The sequence below is a fragment of the Geotrypetes seraphini genome, chromosome 11, assembly GCF_902459505.1.
Source record: "Geotrypetes seraphini chromosome 11, aGeoSer1.1, whole genome shotgun sequence".
Lineage (NCBI taxonomy): Eukaryota > Metazoa > Chordata > Amphibia > Gymnophiona > Dermophiidae > Geotrypetes > Geotrypetes seraphini.
In genome coordinates, this window is record NC_047094.1 from 8,463,039 (window position 1) to 8,479,618 (window position 16,580).

General features: G+C 42.9%; 1 protein-coding gene across 1 annotated transcript in view; it reads left to right on the forward strand.

Annotated features, from left to right (window-relative positions):
- Window positions 1-545: 545 nt before the first annotated feature.
- FLII (FLII actin remodeling protein) overlaps window positions 546-16,580 on the forward strand; it is a 69,626-nt gene continuing 53,591 nt past the window's right edge. The window contains exons 1-3 of the mRNA XM_033963658.1: window positions 546-698; window positions 11,369-11,479; window positions 16,390-16,461. Of these exons, the coding sequence (XP_033819549.1) occupies window positions 636-698; window positions 11,369-11,479; window positions 16,390-16,461 (246 nt within the window). The 5' untranslated portion in view covers window positions 546-635. The remainder of the gene's footprint in view (window positions 699-11,368; window positions 11,480-16,389; window positions 16,462-16,580) is intronic.

Here is a 16,580-nt window from a genome sequence, read left to right on the forward strand (position 1 = left end):
AAAAATATAATTCGACTTTCCAAAAGTTTGACACAATGTAAATCACCCTGGAAATTCCTAGACTCATATGTTCAATCTATTTCATAGACACTCCTCTCTTCTTCATCTTCTTTTTCTTTACCTTCATCTTTTTCCTCATTTTATTCTTTTTCTTTCTTCTTTCAATTTCTCTTTCCTCTTATCTTTTCTTTTATTATCTTTTCATGAACAGTCCTAGTACTTTAGATCTTTTAAAACGATTCAATTCTACATTGCACAATACAACTGAATATTTGTTATACTAAATGTTTTGTTTTATTTTTTGATACCCTGTACTTGAACTGTTTCTTATATTTTTTTAAAAAACTCAATAAAAAATATTGAACTCAAAAAGTGAAGCGGAGGGTTCTCTCTCTGTCTGCTTGAGACCCTCATTAAAGAGGAGAGTGTTCTCTTTGCTTGAGACTGCCAGGGGTGGGGGCTGTTTTTCTCTCTCTGCGTGCCGGCGAGGAAGGGGTTAGCGGGTGACTAATGGCGGCGCGAGCGCAGCGCCTGGGCCTCCTCCCCCTCTCCCCGCCCCGCCCCTCGTCTATCTTTAGCCGCAGCCCCGCGCCTTCGCCCTCTCTTCCTGCATCTCGCGCTCGCCGGCCGCGGCCATGGCGGCTACGGGGGTGCTGCCCTTCATCCGGGGGGTGGACCTGAGCGGCAACGACTTCAAGGTGAGGGGTGGGGGGGACACAGCCGGGTCCTCCCGACGCCTCCCTCCCCCTCGCGTCCTGATAGTTGAGGCTGTGCGAGTGGAAGGGAGTCGCCGGTTGGTTCGTCAGGAGGGGGAGGGGGAGATCACGTCACGCTTTTGCCATCTAGGCCAGGGGTAGGCAACTCCGGTCCTCGAGAGCCGGAGCCAGGTCAGGTTTTTAGGATCTCTGCAATGAATATGTATGAGATGGATTTGCATGCACTGCCTCCTTGAGGTGCAAATCTATCTCATGCATATTCATTGGGGAAATCCTGAAAACCAGACTGGATTCTGGCCCTCGAGGACCGGAGATGCCCACCCCTGTGTCAGCTAACCTAGGGGTAGGCAATTCCGGTCCTTGAGAGCCGGAGCCAGGTCAGGTTTTCAGGATCTCCACAATGAATATGTATGAGATGGATTTGCATGCACTGCCTCCTTGAGATGCAAATCTATCTCATGCATATTCATTGGGGAAATCCTGAAAACCTGACTGGATTATGGCCCTCGAGGACCGGAGTTGCCCACCCCTGCATCAGATAACCTAGGGATAGACAATTCCGGTCCTCGAGAGCCGGAGCCAGGTCAGGTTTTCAGGATATCTACAATGAATATGTATGAGATGGATTTGCATGCACTGCCTCCTTGAGATGCAAATCTATCTCATGCATATTTATTGTGGAGATCCTGAAAACCTGACCTGGCTCTGGCTCTGGAGGACTGGAATTGCCTACCCCTGGCCTAGGCCACTTACTTGGAGATTTGTCAATTGGAACTGACAAATTATTCCAAATGACTGTCCTAGAAAGTATCTCTGATGGAACAGATAAATTAGGTAAATGAAGAAATTGTAGCAGGTATAATCCCTGAAGTCATTATGCCACTGTATAGATCCATGGTGAGACCACACCTGGAGTACTGTGTGCAATTTTGGAGGCCACATTACCGCAAGGACGTGCTGAGACTGAAGTCGGTCCAGAGAATGGCCACCAGGATGGTCTCGGGACTCAAGGAGCTCCCATACGAGGAGCGGTTACGGAAGTTGCAGCTCTACTCACTCGAGGAGCGTAGAGAGAGGGGAGATATGATCGAGACATTCAAGTACCTCACAGGTTGCATCGAGGTGGAAGAGGATATCTTCTTTTTCAAGGGTCCTGCGGCAACAAGGGGGCATCAGTGGAAAATCAGGGCCGGGAAACTGCATGGTGACACTAGGAAGTTCTTCTTCACCGAAAGGGTGGTTGATCGCTGGAATGGTATTCCACTTCAGGTTATTGAGGCCAGCAGTGTGCCAGATTTTAAGGCCAGATGGGACAGATGTGGGATCTATCCGCAAATTTCCATTGCTTTAAAACTAGTTATTAAAGAACTGGGAAGCTAATTCTCATTTTACATGTTTACATTGGTTATAATTAAATAAACTAGTGGGGGAATGGGCTTCTATTATATTTTTAAAAAAATGAAAATAACCTTTCTTATAACTCCTCCAATTATTCTCTAAGTATTAGAAAATAGAAATCCTTAGACAATTCTTTCTCATAACTCAGGAACAATGTTCTTTCTTCTATTTTTTTTTGTACTTTATAATATGCAACTATGTATAAATTCCATAGTTTTGGGCATCATTATTGACTCTACACTTTCCTTTAATGACCATCTCAACTTTCTGGTAAAAAAAAAATGTTTTTTTAGTCTTCACATGCTGAGGAACGTGAGATCCTGCTTCCGCCACCAACATTTTGCTGTCCTTGTACAATCAATCATTCTTTCCAGACTGGGCTATTGTAACTCTAAATCTAACCAAGAAAAGGCTTCAAAGACTTCAGCGGATCCAGAACACTGCGGCTAGGTTGATCTTCGCAAAAAGTAGATTTGACCATGTTTCCCCGCTTCTGTCAAAACTTCACTGGCTTCCGGTGATTTCTAGGGTTCACTTTCAATGTGCCTGCCTAATGTTCAAGATCCTACATGGCATTCTTCCTCCCCTAATCCCACTATCTTGGAATTCTTCAAGACCTGACATTACCAGATCCACCCAAAAACTTAAACTATCTTTCCCCTTGTTAAAAGGCGTCATCTATGCAGGAAAATTAGGGAAATCTTTTTTCTTCAAAATCACTGAGCTTTGGAATAACCTTCCTGCCCTGCTGCGGAATCTGGGCTCCTTCCAGTTATTCCGAAAGCATCTGGAAACCTGGCTTTTCTCTTTATAACCACTAATTCTTATTTATTAAGAGCATAAGAATTGCCACTGCTGAGTCAGACCAGTGGTCCATCATGCCCAGCAGTCCGCTCACACGGTGGCCCTCTGGTCTAAGACCAGCACCCTAACTGAGACTAGCCCTACCAGCGCACGTTCTTGTTCAGCAGAAACTTGTCTAACTTTGTCTTGAATCCTTGGAGGGTGTTTTCCCCTATAACAGCCTCCGGAAGAGCGTTCCAGCTTTCTACCACTCTCTGGGTGCCAAGCTCTATCCTTATGGAGAGAATGCTGTATATAAACTTAAGATTTAGTTTAGTTTAGACAATTTGAAGAAGTGATTTAGTTGGATAAATGGTTCTTTATTTTAGTGAAATGGGCTATTTGAAAATTAAACCCCTCCCCCAATGGGTATAAGTTTGGGTTTGATGGTTCTTTGAGTTGTCTGGCTTTCAGGATCTGTTGTTTTCCTTTCATTGCAATAGCTGACTGCCTAGTTTATCTAATTCAGTGTCTCTCAAACTGTGTGCCCCGAAGAGATTCATAGTGCGCCATGAGAGATTCCAGAATTTTAATTCCCTTCATAAGTATACACTAGAATAGATGACGTGTACATCACGGACCCCAGAGTCTGTCAATGTTATGAGTGTTTGTGTGCTTAAGGATACAACAACCCAGACAAGCATCATTCTTTGACGTGATTGGTCCTTGAAAACTAACGGCTTTATTTTTTATGCAGTTGTTATCCTAACTTGAGCAGCAAAGCAATCGAGGCTTTGTTACCGTTTGGAAAAAACAAAAGGAATTGACCCCAAAATATCCACAAAGAAGAAAATCAAGAGAAAACCCAAAAAACTCTGGAGTGACGATGTTCCTAAATGGACTTTATTTGAAAGTATCAAAGTTCCAAAGGTACATTAAAATCATCCACATAAAATAATTCCATCCACATAAAAGTAAATCATCCACATAAGAGCCTTAAAGGACCTAGTCCGCTAGGGATACAGGACCCAACACGGTCCACGTTTCGTCAAAAAAAGTCTTCATCAGGGGTCCCTGGGGGTCCTATAAAGGTGAGTACGTGGGAAACAATTGTGTGGTGAGCCGGAAGTGAGACACTGCTTGCATTTGCAATGGAAAGGACCCCTGAAGAAGACTTTTTGTCGAAACGTGGACCGTGTTGGGTCCGGTATCCCTAGCGGTCTAGGTCTTTTAAGGCTCTTATGTGGATGATTTCAGTGTACCTTTGGAACTTTGATACTTTCAAATAATGTCCATTTAGGAACATCGTCACTCCACAGAGTTTTTTTGGTTTTCTTTGTTGCCATTTGGAACTTCTTATCTTTGCAAGTTTGGATATTCAGCTCTGACAGAAATTAAAAAGAGAATGACTGTAGATGGTGGATGATGAAATGCATGTTTTCTTGTCAACTGTCTTGAGTTATTTTGCACTCAAAACAAGCTCATCCATCGTATTGATTAGCAACTTTATTCTGTCTACTTTAGTCTCACCGTTGTTACAATTAACCGTACATAGCTTAAAGAACTTTTTTTAAAAAATAGCTCTTAAATGTAATTTTTTTGTTGGTTTAACCATTTTATAATTTCAATTATAATGTGCTGTGAAAAACATTTGCTCCGTTTAGTGTGCCGGAGCTAAACAATGTGAGACACTGGTCTAATTTAAGCCAGTCCTGAGTACACATGTTTTGCATTAAATTTTATCTTCCAAGTAAGAAAGTTTTAAGGCTGTGTGTGTATACACTACTTTTGTAATTTTTGCTTTTAAGGCAGGTTTGTTGTCTACTATAGATCAGTGCATTAACTTTCCAAATAGTAAATACATGACAGGTACAGTTTATAGGTAGCTGCTGGAAGTGTGATTTTTTTTTTAACTTTTTAAACAAAAAGCATGAGGTATGAGCAGTACGTGGGAAGGGTTTTATCAAAGGCAGGTAGAAGGTTTGAGGTGTCGGAATTCCAAGTCGCTTACTGCTGCAGTGATGCATTTTCCAGAAGTGGGAGGAAGTAGGAAAGCTTAAGAAACATTGGAACATTTGTTTCCAAAAATGGTCCCATTGTTTAGAAAGAAGGGGCTCCTATTAAATTATCTGGGAACAGAGAACGTGGCCAGTGGACCTGTGGGTGTCCATACTCTATAGGTCTGCGTTGTGACTCAGTCCAGCAGTTTCACTGTACATAACGTAGGCTGCCAAAGACAGTGACTCAGAGGGTTGAATATAGTTGTCTGATGATTGTTGTTAATTGAATCCCTTTGATGATGTAAGTCTAGTGGACATCATGGGGAAAATGCAGACCATGAGCTGGACTTTCGATACAGCCAGATTTCAGGCCAGCTTGAGTCATTGCTGAGCTTCGTATCCAATTAAAATCTTCCCTGACCCTGCACATTACTAGATGTGAAAAGGTTTCGCAGGGAATACCTCAAAACTGTTTTGTACTTTCATTTTAGAAAGTTACTGAAGACTTAATTTGTTTAAAAAATGTCTTGGGTAGTAATGATAGCTGATTGATATGTTGGTTATGATTTTGTAGCTCACTTGTTTGTGCAGTCTTTCTTATTTTGTTATCCGCATAGAACTGGAAGGATTTGCGGAATAAAAAGTGTTATTTATAATGCAGCCATTATAGTGCTGCTTCTCAGTCGGCGATCACAGCTCCCCTTGGAACCCAGTACGAGTGTACCCCAAATCTCGCTTGTGCGGTAGTTGTTAGTGTGTGATGGCTGATTCCAGTCTTTTGTGGCTCAGGGCCTGAATATTGAAACCAGGTCTCTAAGTAGATAGGCTCAGGAGTGATCTAAGGAAATACTTTTTTACAGAAAGGGTGGTAGATGCGTGCAACAGTCTCATAAGAACATAAGCAATGCCTCTGCTGGGTCAGACCTGAGGTCCATCGCGCCCAGCAGTCCGCTCACGCGGCGGCCCAACAGGTCCAGGACCTGTGTAGTAAACCTCTATCTATACCCTTCTATCCCCTTTTCCAGCAGGAAATTGTCCAATCCTTTCTTAAACCCCGAAACTGTTCTCTGCCCTATAACGTCCTCTGGAAGCGCATTCCAGGTGTCGACCACACGTTGGGTAAAGAAGAACTTCCTAGCATTCGTTTTGAATCTGTCCCCTTTCAACTTTTCCGAATGCCCTCTTGTTTTTTTATTTTCTGAAAGTTTGAAGAATCTGTCCCTCTCTACTCTCTCTATGCCTTTCATGATCTTGTAAGTCTCTATCATATCCCCTCTAAGTCTTCTCTTCTCCAGGGAAAAGAGACCCAGGTTCTCCAATCTCTCAGCGTATGAAAGGTTTTCCATCCCCTTAATCAGTCGTGTCGCTCTCCTCTGAACTCTCTCGAGTAACGCCATATCCTTCTTAAGGTACGGCGACCAATACTGGACGCAGTACTCAAGATGCGGACGCACCATTGCCTGGTACAGCGGCAGGATAACTTCTTTCGTTCTGGTTGTAATACCCTTCTTGATTATACCTAGCATTCTATTCGCTCTCTTAGCAGCCGCTGCACACTGTGCTGTCTGCTTCATTGTCATGTCCACCATTACCCCCAAGTCCCTTTCCTGGGTACTCTCAGTCAATAACATCCCTCCCATCGTATAATTGTGCCTCGGGTTTCTGTTTCCCACATGCAATACTTTACACTTCTCAACATTGAACTTCATCTGCCATCTCTCAGCCCATTCCCCTAGTTTGTCCAAGTCCCTTTGCAATTCTTCTCATTCCTCCTTCGTCCGAGCTCCATTAAATAGTTTGGTGTCCGCAAATTTTATTATTTCACACTTCGGTCCTGTTTCTAGACCTGTATAGTAATCCTCTATCTATACCCTTCTATCCCCTTTTCCTTCAGGAAATCATCCAATCCCTTCTTGAACCCCAATACCATACTCTGTCCTATCATACCCTCTGGAACCGCGTTCCAGATGTCCACCACCCTTTGGGTGAAAAAGAACTTCCTAGCATTGGTTCTGAATCTGTCCCCTATTAATTTTTCCGAATTCCCTCTCGTTCTTTTAGTTTTCGAAAGTTTGAAGTCTCCCAGAAGAGGTGGTGGAGGAGACAGAGGTTGGGTCTGAATTCAAGAAAGCCTGGGATTGGCATGTGGGATCTCTTAGAGAGAGGAAGAAATAATGGTTACTGCAGATGGGCAGACAGGATGGGCCATTTGGCCTTTATCTGCCATCATGTTACAATGTTTCTATCCCCCGATTTTATAAGTATGCATGTACAATTTGATGCTCAGCACACAAAGTTATAGAATAGTGCCAGTAATGCATATAACCTAATTGTTAAATTAGATACTAATTGGCTATTACTAGTAATTGCCTCCAATTGGCATTAATTTGCTTACGTGTGGTGGCAAAGTTCAGTTGTGGATTAGGAATTGGTTATCGGATAGAAAACAGAGGGTAGGATTAAATGGTCATTTTTCTCAATGGAGGAGAGTAAACAGTGGAGTGCCACGGGGGGTCTGTACTGGGACCGGTGCTATTATTTATAAATGATCTGGACATTGGAATGACGAGTGAGGTGATTAAATTTGCAGATGACACTAAACTGTTCAAAGTTATTATTTTTTTTTTTTTTAAATATCTTTATTCGTTTTTACATTATGCAAACAAGTGTACAATAATTCAAGTCATACTATACATTCTTCACTTGAAACTCTACATTCATTTTATACCATAAACTATCTCCCCTCCCTCCCTTTCCATATATTACCCCTCATAATGTCATAAAACCCACCCATCCCTCCTCCCCCCTACATATATTTAATGGGGATAAATATAATTATTTATTTATTATAATACTCAATTAATGGTCTCCACACCTCTTTAAATTTCTTATAATAACCTCTCTTGATTGCCAATGTTTTTTCCATTTCATACACCTGACAAACCGAACTCCACCAGAAACAATAATTCAATCCTCTATAGTCTTTCCAGTTATGTGTTATATGTTGGATGGCAACTCCTGTTAAAATCATTAACAGTTTGTTATTGCGGATTATGAAAAATTGCAGGCGGACCTTAGGAAATTGGAAGACTGGGCGTCCAAGTGGCAGATGAAATTTAATGTGGACAAATGCAAAGTGATACACATTGGGAAGAATAACCTGAATTACAGTTACCGGATGCTAGGTTCCACCTTGGGGGTTAGTGCTCAAGAAAAGGATCTGGGTATTATTGTAGACAATGTGATGAAACCTTCCACCCAATGTGCGGGGTGGCCAAAAAAGCAAACAGTATGAGTCTGGAATTATTTAAAAGGGGATGGTTAACAAGACTAAGAATGTTATAATGCCACTGGATCGCTCCATGGTACGACCTCATTTGGAGTATTGCACTCAATTCTGGTCTCCTTATCTCAAGAAATATATAGTGGCACTGGAAAAGGTTCAAAGAAGAACAACCAAGATGGTAAAGAGGATGGAACTCCTCTCATATGAGTAAGGACTAAAACAGTTAGGGCTCGTCATCTTGGAAAAGAGACGGCTGAGGGGAGATATGATCGAAGTCTACCAAATCCTGAGTGTAGTAGAACGGGTACAAGTGGATCGATTTTTCACTCCGTCAAAAATTACAAAGACTAGGGGACACTCGATGAAGTTACAGGGAAATACTTTTAAAACCAATAGGAGGGAAATATTTTTTTACTCATAGACTAGTTAAGCTCTGGAATGCGTTGCCAGAGGATGTAGTAAGAGCAGTTAACGTAGCTGGTTTTAAGAAAATTTCCTGGAGGAAAAGTCTATAGTCCAATTTTGAAACAGACAAGGGGGAAGCCACTACTTGCCCTGAATCGGTAGCATGGAATGTTGCCAGGTACTATTGACCTTGATTGGCCACCGTGAAGACGGGCTACTGGACTAGATGAGCCATTGGTCTGACCCAGTAAGGCTATTCTTATGTTTCACATATTGAGCGTGGGGTGCACTTATGCTAGCTGCAGGGGTGCGTGAACTGGGAAGGGCATGGGTGGTTCAGGGTCATGTCTAGCATTTAACTGCAGGTTATAGAATGCTATCAGTAAGATGGTATCATTTACAACACCAACCGCTGAGCTAGCATAAATGCATCCTTTTAAAGTCGGGCACATAACCGCAGACTTACACTAGTCCTACAACAGCAGTTAATGTGGATAATTGCTAATGTATAGAATTTGCACTTGGTGCCCATCATCCCGGTGCCTCACTTTTAAGTAACATGTAGAGGATGATCTCCTTAGTCTCTTAATTTAAGAGCATAAGAAGCGCCATCTCCGGAACAGGTCCATCAAGTCCGGCGATCTGCACACGCGGAGGCCCCGCCAGGTGTACCCTGGCATAGTTTTGGTCCCCATATCGCTCCAAGCTTCTCGTAAAGAGAAGTGCATCTAGCCTACCCCTACCCATGTCACTTCCTTAAGAGAGGCATATAAGGATATGGTGGAATATAAATTACGCCAGGTGTACACCTGGCAGGGCCTCCGCGTGTGCGGATCGCCGGACTTGATGGACCGAAGGTCTGATCCGGAGAAGGCAGTTCTTATGTTCTTATGTTCTTATGTTCATTCATAAGGAGATGTACATCTAACTTACCCTTAAATCCTAGAATGGTGGATTCCGCAATTACCTCTTCTGGGAGAGCATTCCAGGTGTCCACCACTTGTTGCGTGAAGCAGAACTTCCTGATATTTGTCTTGAACTTGTCCCCCCTTAGCTTCAGCCCATGTCCTCTTGTCCGTGCCACATTGGACATTGTAAATAACGTTTTTTCCTGCTCTATTTTGTCGATTCCTTTCAGTATTTTGAAAGTCTCGATCATATCCTCTCGTAGTCTCCTTTTCTCAAGGGAGAACAACCCCAGTCTCTTAAGTCTTTCCTCGTAATCCAGGTTCTCCATACCTTTCACCAGCTTTGTTGCTCGTCTCTGTACCCTCTCCAGCAGTTTTATGTCCTTCTTTAGGTATGGAGACCAATGCTGGACGCAGTATTCCAAGTGTGGTCTGACCATCGCTCTATAAAGCGGCATTATGACTTTCTCCGATCTACTCGTGATTCCCTTCTTTATCATGCTAGCATTCTATTCGCGTTCTTCGCTGCCGTGGACAGAGATGAAGTGGTAAATAAAAGGGTACAAGAAGTTTTGGCATTGTTATTTCAGTGCCGCCAGAAGAATATCGGGCAGCTGGCATTTTTGGGGGCAGCACAGGCTAATATCATCTTCCCTGCCCCCCACACTGAACTTAGTATTCATCAAGAGCAGGGCTGTTCCTGCAGCCGGGCGATCCTTGGGCAGAAGGGAGATGTGGACTGCCGCAGGTGGTACCTAAGAGGGAAGACAACAGGCAGCCCACAACCCCCCTTCTGCCCAGGGATCCCCCAGCTTCAGGAATCAGGATCAGCCCTGCCCCCACCAAATACTGGGGGGAGGAAGGAGAAGTACAGGATATTTGCCCACGCTGTGTCTCCAGTTCTTGTGGCCTTAAAGTTCTGTGATAGATGTTGGCGCTGAAAAGTCCTTCGAAGTGAATTGCTGTCCAGTTCTGGAAGTGCAGCCTTAACAACTGAAGTAACAGAACTCATTAATTCATCTCCCCCCATCTGTCTGTTTCCTGGTTGGAGGTTTATAGTTTATTGGCGCTTATCCCGCTTTATACAAAGCGGGTTCCAGAAAGTACTTGCATAATATTATCACATAATGTACAATATGAACAAATCATAGAAACATAGAAATAGACGGCAGATAAGGGCCACGGCCCATCTAGTCTGCCCACCTCAATGACCCTCCCCTACCTTTCTCTGTGAATAGATCCCACGTGTCTATCCCATTTGGCCTTAAAATCAGGCATGCTGCTGGCCTCAAAACATGAAGTGGAAGACTATTCCAGCGATCAAACAAACAAAACCTATCAGTGGCCAGCGCTTACAATTATCATAAAACTTCAGTTCCCATATTTCATCTTACAAAACAAATACTTTTTCGGTAATTGTCCAAATTTCCCTTCTCCTGGATGTATAAAGGAATCTCATTCCATGTCTGCAGGCCTCTACAAGAAAACATACTTGCCCTCGACACCTGCAAACGCAAGAGTTTAACAGGCGGGACAAACAAATTACCATTTTCCACAGAACGGAGTTTTGGAGGGGGAACATATGACAGAATATTATCAACCAAATATCTTGGTGCTAGCCCATGTACACATAAGTATACCATAACCAGCAACTTATAAAGTATCTGGAAATCTAATTTCAACCAGTATAATTTAATGTAGTATTCTGACACATGTTCCCACTTACTCAGGTTGCCGACTGCAGACACACACAGCTTGAAAATAGTCCCTCGGAGAAGTGTATAATGTGGTAAAGGAAAGACTTCAGCTTTACACTCGCTGTGATCTCATTAACTCTCTCCCATCTTTCGCTTTCTTGCCTCCTCCTCCTAGGGTGGTTATTTCCCTGAACAACTCAAGTCTATGACCAGCCTGCGATGGCTGAAGCTGAACAGGACGGGGCTTTGCTATCTGCCAGAAGAACTAGCTGCGCTCCAGAAACTGGTAAGAAGAGCGAGTGGCAGAATGAGCGATGCTTTGATGGATGGCACAGATTTGGGGACACAGATAGTCGTATTTCTGTTAGCAGAATAGCATGCAGGTTCTAGTCTCAGTGCATCGGTGATGTATGAGAGGATACTGCGTGGAAGATGGAAATCTAAGGATCTAATGTATTTGTTTTTGCAGTTTGACTGGGTTTAACGCTGTGTGTGTTTTTTTGTTGTTTTCCTCCCTCCCCCCCACACCATTTCAAGTTTCAAGTTTTATTGATTTTGATAAATCGCCTATTTTGTACTAAGCGAGCAACAATTAAAAAGAAATACTATACATAGTTTTAAAAGAGGTACATAAAAACTTCGGACAGACAATACTGACAAACTTGCGAAACAATGGGAAGGGATAAAGTAGGTTAAAGTTACATATTGCGTTTCTCAGAGGAGAAGAAATAGAAAATATGAAAGAGGAAAAAACATTAGGGTTGGGGGTTTAAAAAGTCATATTAAGAGAAGTTGAGAAAAGAAGAAATAGAAATTATTTAAAATTGCTGTTTGTATTTCCTACTGAGTAAGAACCAGGTCTGGAATCGAGCATCTTGGCCCTTCACTTATAACCCTCCCCCCCTGAATTTCTTCCTTACTTTATATTCCCTCCCAGTTTAACATTTATTCCAGTCACTGTAGCAAGTCCTTGGTGAAGGTTGTAAAGCTAGGACTCTTCCTAGAGTCTATATCATGGGCTCTAAGTCCACCGTAGTTCAATGACTGACCACCTTCCTCCACGTGATCTTGGTGGCTGTGAGTACAGCCTCTGCATCGTTCATAGTCTTGTCTAGCCGAGTAAATAGAAGACCTGGGTTGGGAACCATTAATTGCCCCTCTATATGGCGCTGCCACTGAGCTGGACTTTGTGGGACAAGAAAAACAAAGCTTTGCTTTTTGTGGCACACTTTACCAAAAAAAGCTTGATGTATGTTACAAAAAACCAAACAAACAAATAGTCTAATTCCCCCTTTCCCTCCATCCAAACCTCTGCAAAATAATCATTGGGAGCTAAATGCTTTCTTGAAGAACAATGTGCTTTTTATTCCATTAACACTTTATCAGAATATCCATAGCAGCAATACACAAACCAGGTTTTATAGTTATCATACACCCCAATACCTCTAACTGTACCCCCTAGACAAGCTTCCCCCTACCATGTTTTCATTTTTTTTTATATATTGTAAAAGAAGATTGACAGTGTAGATCCCAGGGGAGCTCATTCCACAGTTTGCATGCCAAGCAGGCAGCATATGCAGCTCTAGTTCATGAATATTCATTTCAGATAGCCTGAAAACCTGTCTGGCTAAGAGTTCCCAGGACAGGTTTGAGAACCACTGCACCAGAGTGTATGTATTTAGGTCCTTAAGTCTAATTTCATGGGAACTTTGCAGACAGCAACAGTTTGCTACCCTCTCTCTGGATCTTTCTTTTTAGTCACTTCATTGGCTTCTCATCCACTTGCGAATACAGTTCAAACCCCTCTGACTGACTTACAAGTAATATCTCTTCTTACTTACTCCCCCTATGCTTCCCCCCATAAGCTCCGTTTGTCGGGTAAGTCCCTCTTATCTGTACCCTTCTCCACTGTCAACTCCAGATTCTGTCCATTCTTTCTTACTGCTCCTTGTGCCTGGTACAGGCTCCGTTTCTAGCAGTATTCAAATCCAAGCTAAAAGCCCACTTTTTGAAGCTGTTTTCTGTAAGGATTGTTAGTGGCCCCCACAATATATGGTTGGTGGGGTCACTTGAGAGGCGCCCTTACAAACGCCAGGTCCTAGGTTCAGTTCCCTCACAGAAGATTCACCAGGAATAGAATCCAATAAGAAACACAGCCAGAGGTGATTGCATAAAGAATATATTATAAAAATAGGCTTACAGAAAAGCAATATTTATAAGCATTACAATTAAGCATTACAATTAATTAGAGAGCAAAGCAGTTTCCCTGCCTTACAGAGTTCAGAGGCAAAGAGACAGAGAGTCTGAAGTTCTAAGGAGAGCCAGAGAGAGAGAGAGAGAGAGAAAGGGGGATGGGGTGATGGTCTAAGTTTCGGGTTCCATAGATAAAGAGAAGGATAGACAGAGAAAGAGAGAGCTTAAGAGAAACAAGAGAGGACCAGAGTACCAAGAGCCAAGAGAGAGGGGGGATGCTGCGAGGGGGCTTTTATAGTTTGGAAACTTATTCTAAAAACCAGAATCTATTGAGCTTTAACAGAACTTAAACATGCTAGACAGGAGAAGAATAGGCTGAAGTCATATGTGATTTCCAGTATGTCTCTGACAATAGTTTCTGATTAACTTTAGTTATCTGTGCACCTGGACCCATTGTCCTAAGCACCCTCTTAATCAGACATTAACACCTTTTAGATAATCCTGATTTAATCAGGGCTATTTGAAACCATCTTTTAGGGTTATGTGAAACCGTCTGCCTTCACTCAGGGTCTATCTGCATTCACTTGCCAGTCAGATTGATATAATTTCCCATAGGCCTTTGCTGACATTAGTTATGCCAACTGAAAATGTTGAATGCTAGCAATAGCTATGCTGACATTTTCAACTTTTAATTCTCTCACCGGCAGTTACCTTTTACCCACTGTATCATTCCTTCTGCTAGAAACACCCCAACACTGAGATGTCCTGCCTGTACAGGTGAGGGACCGTCAAATGAATGTTAAATGTACAGCGCTGCTTATGTCTTTGCAATGCTGTAGAAATGATCAATAGCAGTAGTAGAAGATCGATCTATCTAGATATAGATACAGATATATCTTTTTGGAGCTGTGGTATCCAGCACAATAGTCACCAACAGCCTGTTTGAATCAACTATTTACACATTTCGCTATATTTGCTGGCAGCGCACTGGCTCTGGCCACGACCTTGTTGGCAGTGTTCTGCAGTCTGTCATCCAATATGATCACGCCAAAGTCATGCTCACGAATGGTAGACATCAGTATCGCACATTTTTATCCCCACGTTATGATTTATTTGTATTTAAATCTGGGTGCAAAATAGGTACTTGGACAACCATTTTGAATTGCTTTTCACTGGCCTGCACAGAGTAGAAAAAGCCCCGGGATCTGAGATGGTCCCAACTGCAGAACCACAGATTGTGGAGCTTAAGAGAGGAGCAGTCTGTGAAAGAGCAAAAGGGCAAATGAGATGGACCTAATGGTCCTTACCTGCTTTCAAGTCTGCGCTTGTGTTCTATGAGGGTTATTTCATAAATAATGCACATTATTTTTTTTTTATTTTTTTTTTAATTTACATATTTTTATTTTTTAAGTATTTCTTTGCAATGACTGAGTCCCAACGTCCGGGAAGCTTCATTATTCCATCCAATACACTGTTTTTTGTTCAGTTGCCAAATGGCTCGGGTAACGGCAGAAGAAAGCTCTTCCAGTGATGCAAAAACGATGTCCACGCATAAGTTGTTTCAACTTTGGAAAAAGGTCAAAGTCTGGACTCATGTCTGGAGTGTAGGGAGCAGGATATAACACCTCCCAGCCGTATTTGCGTATTTTTTCCATACGACCCCAAAATTTTCAATGAGCTCAATCAAAAGTCAAACAAATGATGATTTTTGCTTATGATCATGAAGGCGTCATCATCACAGATAAAGTTCCATGTGGAAGAAGTGTCACAGCTGTGTATTATCGTGATTTTTTTGCAAAAAAATGCATAAAACTCAACCTCAGTTGCTCTTGGCTGGGCCACTCATTCTTCACGACAATGCTCGCCCACACATAGGGAATGTTGCCATTGAAAAAGTACGCGAATGTGAGTCGATCGCAGAGCCCATCCCGGGCTCCGTGATAGACTCACATTGTCTTCACAGTCTACCAGACCGACCAGCATTTCTCTCCCCGACATCAATTCTGCCGTCGGAGAGGAAGTTCCGGGCCAGCCAATCACTGCCTGGCTGTCCCGGAACTTCCTCTCCGATGGCAGAATTGATGTCGGGGAGAGGAATTCTGGTCGGCCCGATGCAGGGAAGCAGGGAGAGCTTGCGGCGGCGGTGGCTTTGGGGCCTGTTCCCCAGTGGTGGTGGCGGCTTGGGGGACCTGTTCCCCAATGGCAGCAGTGGCTTGGGGGAGGGCAGGGAGAAAGAAAGAAAGGGGGCAGGCAGGGAGACAGAAGGAAGGAAGGGAAACAGAAAGAAAGAAAGGGGGCATGAAGAGAGAAAAAAAAGAAAGGGAGGCAGGGAGAGAGGAAGAAGTTGGGGGAGGGAATGAGGTCTGGAGGAGAGGAAACATACAGGCTGAAAGAAGGGAAGAAAGATTGGATGCACAGTCAAAAGAAGAAAATGCAACCAAAATGATTTTATTTTAAATTTAGTGATCAAAATGTGTCCATTTTAAGAATTTATATCTGCTGTCTATATTTTGCACTATAGCCCTCTTTTACTAAACTGTAGTTTTTAGCGCAGGGAGCCTATGAGCGTCGAGAGCAGCACGGGACATTCAGAGCAGCTCCCTGCGCTAAAAACTGCTATCGTGGTTTAGTAAAAAGGGAGGGGGGTTATATTTGTCTTTTTGTATGGTTGTTACTGAGGTGACAGTGCATAGAGTCATCTGCCTTGACTTCTTTGAAAAAACCCCGGAATAGGAATGATAATTAACATTTTCTCTGCGTACAGTGTGCTTTGTGTTTTGTTTTGTTTTTAATTTTATTGTTGGTAGATCATTTTGACTTGGTCATTATTAAAAGTAGCTCGCAAGCCCAAAAAGTATGGGCACCTCTGCTGTACAGTCCCAGCATCCTTAGGGAACTTGAGGATGTTCTCGAGTCACAAGCCATCAGCCCATGTACCAGAAACACTTTGATATCTCCTTTTTTGCTGTTTCTAATCATCTGTAACTGATCCTCTCCAAACAGGAACATCTGTCTGTCAGCCACAACAACCTGACCACATTACATGGGGAGCTCTCCAGCCTTCCCTGCCTCAGGGTAAGTACCACTCAGGGAGGGAGCAAGAGAAGGAAAGTGAATAGGAACAGGAAGCACAGCAAAGCTTTTCATGACAATCTTTAAACAGTACAGAAACTTCCTTAGGTGACTAGTTGGAA